The sequence below is a fragment of the Propithecus coquereli genome, unplaced genomic scaffold, assembly GCF_000956105.1.
Source record: "Propithecus coquereli isolate 6110/MARCELLA unplaced genomic scaffold, Pcoq_1.0 Scaffold29, whole genome shotgun sequence".
In the NCBI taxonomy this organism is placed as follows: Eukaryota; Metazoa; Chordata; class Mammalia; order Primates; family Indriidae; genus Propithecus; species Propithecus coquereli.
The window spans coordinates 8,212,529-8,218,319 of record NW_012148507.1 but is presented as its reverse complement, the minus strand read 5'-3'; the positions used below and the strand labels follow the sequence as shown (position 1 = coordinate 8,218,319).

The 5,791-nt window shown below is 34.8% G+C and overlaps 1 protein-coding gene across 1 annotated transcript in view; it reads left to right on the top strand.

The window, feature by feature from the left end:
* The window catches only part of WRN (Werner syndrome, RecQ helicase-like), a 142,863-nt gene that overhangs the window by 34,044 nt on the left and 103,028 nt on the right, over positions 1-5,791 (top strand). Inside the window, 2 exon segments of the mRNA XM_012648552.1 lie at positions 1,920-1,978; positions 2,521-2,627. Coding sequence (XP_012504006.1) covers positions 1,920-1,978; positions 2,521-2,627 — 166 coding nt within the window.

The window sequence follows — 5,791 nt, the reverse complement described above, 5'->3', positions numbered from 1 at the left end:
TAATTTTATATGGAGACTCTTTACCAACCAAACTTAAATAAAAATTATTTTTGAAATATTTTCCTTTGGCTTTTGTTGCAGGAAATTGTATAAAATGCTTGCAAAAATGAATATACTGAGGATGTTATTTGTACAGTAGTCTGACATTTAACTAATCAGATTTGTCATTTTTAGGTAAATGTTAAATTATTTAAGTAGTCTGGATTTTTAACAGAAACAGCAAACATAATTTTATATGGAGACTCTTTACCAACCAAACTTGTAATTGTCTTTTAACTTTGGAAGTAAGCTTGAATGACAAATATGCCAAAATGAAATATGTATAGATGCTGAGAAAACACTTGGACTTGTACATTTAAAGTGAATGTTGGCAAAAGCTTGCCTCAGCTGATTCGAAGGGACAAAGTTCAGCTCCATTAAAAGCTAGTTTGTCAAAAGTGTAACTAAGGGTTTTAAAATAAGGGAAAGTTTTAAAATAAAAGATTGTCATCTTTGTTTTAACCTATTTAATTTAAAATCTGGGTGATTAGTTTCTAAAGCCAAAGTAAATATAGTGGTAATATTGAACTTTTCTCAACCACTTAGTAGTAATCAGAGAATTCTGATGCTAAGCAGCCTACTTTGCTCATATTTAGTAGGTTTCTTCTTTTGCTTTCTTTCTCCTCTGTGCTCTCTTTGGGCTATTATAGTTTGTAATCTCAATGAATTGTAATTGTTTATTTGCATGTCTGTTTCCTGTTTTGGAATTGTAAACTCCTCAAGGCCATAGATTATATTTTATTAATCTTTCTATTCCTAGAAAAGTGTAATGGTCATTTAATAACCATAATAATAATAGCAGTATTTGTTTTTATTGAGCTCTTTTGTGCCAGGCCCTATTTTAGCATTTTATGTAGATGATCTAATTTAATCTTTAGAATAACTAAAAATGTTGGGTACCATTATTTTCATGCTATCCATGTTTTACTTGTGAGGAAACTGAGACTTGCTAAGCTTAAGTAACTTGTTGAATGTAATACTCATGGTAAGTAGTAGAGCTAGGTTCTGCGTCCAGGCATTCCGACTGCAGAGCACAGGTTTTTAATCACCCTACTACTGTCAGAACATGATGAATACTCAAAGAAGTATCAAGTAATCATCATACCTACTAAAGGGAAAAATTATTCTTAATTAGCAATTTGGTAATTGACAGCAAAAGTACTATTGTTATTACTTTGAAATATCTGAAGACATTTTAATGAGTGGTTATACTATTAAATCCTTTTCTGAAATGCATTACTACACACTATTGATTCTGTTTCAATGTATGTGTATGGTGTGGGGGCAGAGTAGGGATGCTACTAGGGGAAGAAAAGACAAATTATATTTCTTCTTACCTACTTTGTACATAATGAGACAGTTCTTCCCATAACATTTTACATTGGAAAATGTGGATGTCATCCTGTCTTCAATACTGGTATTTCAGAGGGACTCTGCCATATGACACGTATCAATTGTGGATAGTGATGCACTTAATCTTATTAGAAATGTGCTCTTTTTTATCTTTTTTAATAGCTAATCCATGAGATAAAATTGAAGGTACTACCAAAGAGAAATAGTTCTTGAAAGGATGGTCTTGCTAATAAACTATCTAATGGAGAAAAATAAACTAACTCCCTGTCTTTGAGACTAATCATGTGGGTCTTAACGCTCTGTCTTTGAAAATTAAGCACCTGCAGAGTTGATTTTACAGCATTTGAAAAGAGCTCAGCAGACAGAAAGGAAGTATATTATATTCACCAGACCAGTTTGGCCAGACTGCATTGATAAGCCAGTCTCCAGGAAAAGAAAAAAGGGAAAAACAAACACCCTGACATCTCACAGCTGTTGCCTGCTAATCAGTCTACAGCAATAAATTTTTTTTTTTTCCCCCTTTTTAGGCATAAAAATCCTGAGCTCCTCCTGCTTGGGGCCGGCACTTCCCCTTTTTTTCTTTCGGGTGCCCTGCCTTTTCCCTTCTCTCTCTCTATTTCTCTTTCCCTTTTCTTTCTCAGAGAAAGTAAAATAAACTTTTACTTTTTTCTATCCTAACTTAGTGTTGAGAATTCTTTCTCCACCCTCACTGTAAGCTCCCCATCCTAGCAGTTCTTTTTTAAAAGGCATTATTGTTGCAAGTGGTTCATGAGTGATAGTTTTGGGGACAAAGTTGTAGTAAGCAATTCATCTCTGTGAGGAGTAATGATGAAAGCTGAAATCCAATAAATATGTTGTTTGGATTAATATATAAATATTTCCTTTTTAAAATTTTTTTGGCTTTTATTCATGTATCTCCCGTCTCCCTATTCTCACTAATGATTTTTGGTATTATCTGATGTTATTTATACTTTTATTTTTATATGAACCAAATACTTCGATTTGGATTATTTATTCATCTTTTGGTAATACATATTCTAAGTGAAGAAATTAATATTGATTTAGGTGAGTTTATTCTTTCTTTTTGAACTTCATTTTTCTCATTTGTGTGTTTTTTCTCTTTTATAGGTATCACACTTATTGCTGTGGATGAGGCTCACTGTATTTCTGAATGGGGGCATGAATTTAGAACGTCATTTAGGAAATTGGGCTCCCTAAAGACAGCACTCCCATTGGTAAGCTTTGCCAAGTCTAATGTGTTGAAATGACATTCTTACTAAGGGGACGGTTCAGGATTGGGGAGTGGCCAAAAAGGCGAAGACTTCTCTGTGAAAGAGCAAATGGATGATGTAAGCAGGGAAAAGATTTTTTTTTTTTAAATTCTAAGGTTGGCATATAATTTATTGAGGAATGCTGCAGAATGAGGCTTGGCAAACCTTTTCTGAAAGGACCCAGTAATAAATATTTCATGCGTCATAGGCCACATGTAGTCTCTTGTCACATATTTCTTTCTCTCTCTCTCTTTTTTTAACAATGCTTTAAAAATGTAAAGGATTACATTCTTTGCTTTTGGGCCATAACAAAATAGGCTTTGGGCCATGGTTTCCAGACTGCTGCTTTAGAACCATGGTTAGATTCCCATGTCTTCTCAGTGATTCTTTTATCCATATGTTTTTTCACTGTAGGGTGCTGTGAAAATGTGGTCACCCCTTCTTGCATCATAATTGAAAACCTAAAAATTAGACCATTTTAAAGGGGATTTATTAAGGTTTTTAGTATTAGAATTCTACTTTCTTCCTTAATTATAAAGAATAGCAAATTTTTATGTGAATGTTCTACATGAATAGTGTATTTTACATGAATGTCTTGAAAACTTACAATATTAGCACTGCTTTATTTTTTATTTTGAAAATTATAGATTCATAGGAAGTTCTAAAAAAAAATGTACAGAGTGGTCCTGTGTACCTTTCACCCAGTTTCCCAAATGGTAACATCTTGTGTGACTATAGTACAATATCAAACTATACATATGACATTTATACAATATCCAGGGTTTATTCTTATTTCACCAATTTTATAAGTACTCATTTGTGTGTGTGCATTGTTCTGTACAATTTTATCTCATATGAAAATTTGTGTAACTACCATTGCAATCAAAATAACCAAACTGTTCTATTATCACAGGCTCCCTAGAACTATCCTCTTATAGCCACACGTGCTAACCTCCCAACCTCCCCACCTGTAACCCTATTCCCTGGCCACCACTGATCTGGTCTCCATCTCTACAACTGCATAATTTCAAGAATGTTATATAAATAGAATCATACAGTTTGTCATCTTTTGGAATTAGTTTTTTTCACTCGGCATAAATCTCTTGAGATCCATCCAAGTTGTGGTGTATAGTCATGGGTAACTTAACAAGGGGATAACGTTCTGAGAATTGTGTCGATGGATGACTTTTGTTGGGTGACTTTGTCATTGTGTGAACATCGTAGAGTGTACTTACACAATCCTAGATGATATAGCCTATTGCTCCTAGGCTACAAATCTGTTTAGCATGTTACTGTACTTAATATGGTAGGCAGTTGTAACACAATGGTAAGTATTTGTATGTCTAAACATAGAAAAGGTACAATAAAAGTTGGTATTATTGTCAAAACCACATGGGAGTTTCAGCCTAGGTCCAGCTGCTTGTGGCACAAAGATCCAACCGTTGAGACAATGAGGATTGCCAAGGAAGAAAGAAATTTTTTAATACAACAACACAGAAGTCTTGTTCGTTGGGGGCAGGTTGTGGGAGATGGTGAATCTTGTCAGGAAGTCTGTCCAGCTCCTTTGTCTTGAAGAAAATCCACCATTTCTGGGAAACAACTCAAAAGGTCAAAGGTTAGTTCAGGGAAAGGATTATAAAAAAGCATATAGGGGTCATTGGAATTTGTTCATAGAGCCATTTACAGTATAAAAGATAAAAAAAAGTATACCTATATAAGATACTTACCATGAATGGAGCTTGCAGGATTGGAAGTTGGTCTGGGTGAGTCAGTTAGTAAGCATGATGGCCTAGGACATTACTGTGTACTACTGTAGACTTAAACACTGTACACTTAGGTTACACTAAATTTATAGAAAACATTTCATGTTCAATAATAAATTGAAGATTAATTAGGTTATTGTAACCTTTTTACTTTATAAATTTTTAAACAAACTTGACTCTCGTAATAACACTTAGCTTAAAACACATTGTACAAAAATATTTTCTTTCTTTATATCCTTATTCTATAAGCCTTTTTCTAATATTTTTTACTTTTTAACCTTTTTTGTTATTAATAAAAACAAAGACAAAAAACACACATTAGCCTAGGCCAACACAGGGTCAGGATCATCAATTACTGTCTTCCACCTCCACATCTTGTCCCACTGGAAGGTCTTCAGGGGCAATAACAGGCATGGAGCTGTCATCTCCTATGATAGCAGTGCTTTCTTCTGGAATACCTCCTAAAGAACCTGCCTGAGGCTGTTTTATGGTTAACATTTGTTTTATTTTTGAGACAAGGTCTGGCTTTGTTGCCCACGCTAGAGTGCAGTGGCATCATCATAGCTCACTGCAACCTCAAATTGCTGGCTCAAGCAGTCCTCCTGCTTCAGCCTCCCAAGTAGCTGGGACTATAGGTGTAGCACCGTATCCGGATAATTTTTAAATTTTTTTGTAGAGACAAGGTCTCACTATTGCCCAGGCTGGACTTGAACCCCTGGCCTCAAGCGATCCTCCTGCCTCACCCTCCCAAAGTGCTAGGGTTACAGGTGTGAGCCACCATGCCTCGCCAATTTTTTTTTGTAAGTAGAAGAAGTACACTGTAAAATAATGATAAAAAGTATAGTATAGTAAATACATAAACGAGTAACATTGTCATTTATTGTCATTATCAAGTGTTATGTACTGTATATAATTGTATATGCTGTGCTTTTATATGATTGGCAGCTGGCAGCACAGTAGGTTTGTTTACACCAGTATCACCACACATCTGTGAGTAATGCATTGAGCTATGATGTTATGAAAGCTATGATATCACCAGGCGATAGGCATTTTTCAGCCTTATTATAGTCTTATGGGACCACTGTTGTATATGCAGTCTGTTGTTGACTGAAATATTCAGTGATACATGATGGTATTTTAAAAGTCTTCTCCTTTTTTATTGCCGCATGGTATTCCATGGTATAGAGGTACCACAGTTTGTTTAACCATTCACCAACTGAAGAACTTTTGGGTGGTTTTCCAGTTTTTGACTGTTATGAATAAAGATGCTGTGAACATTTGTGTACTATAATTTGAAGGTCCTTCAATAGGTGAATGGTTAAACAACCTGTAAATGTAAGTTTTTATTTCTCTGGGATAAATGCC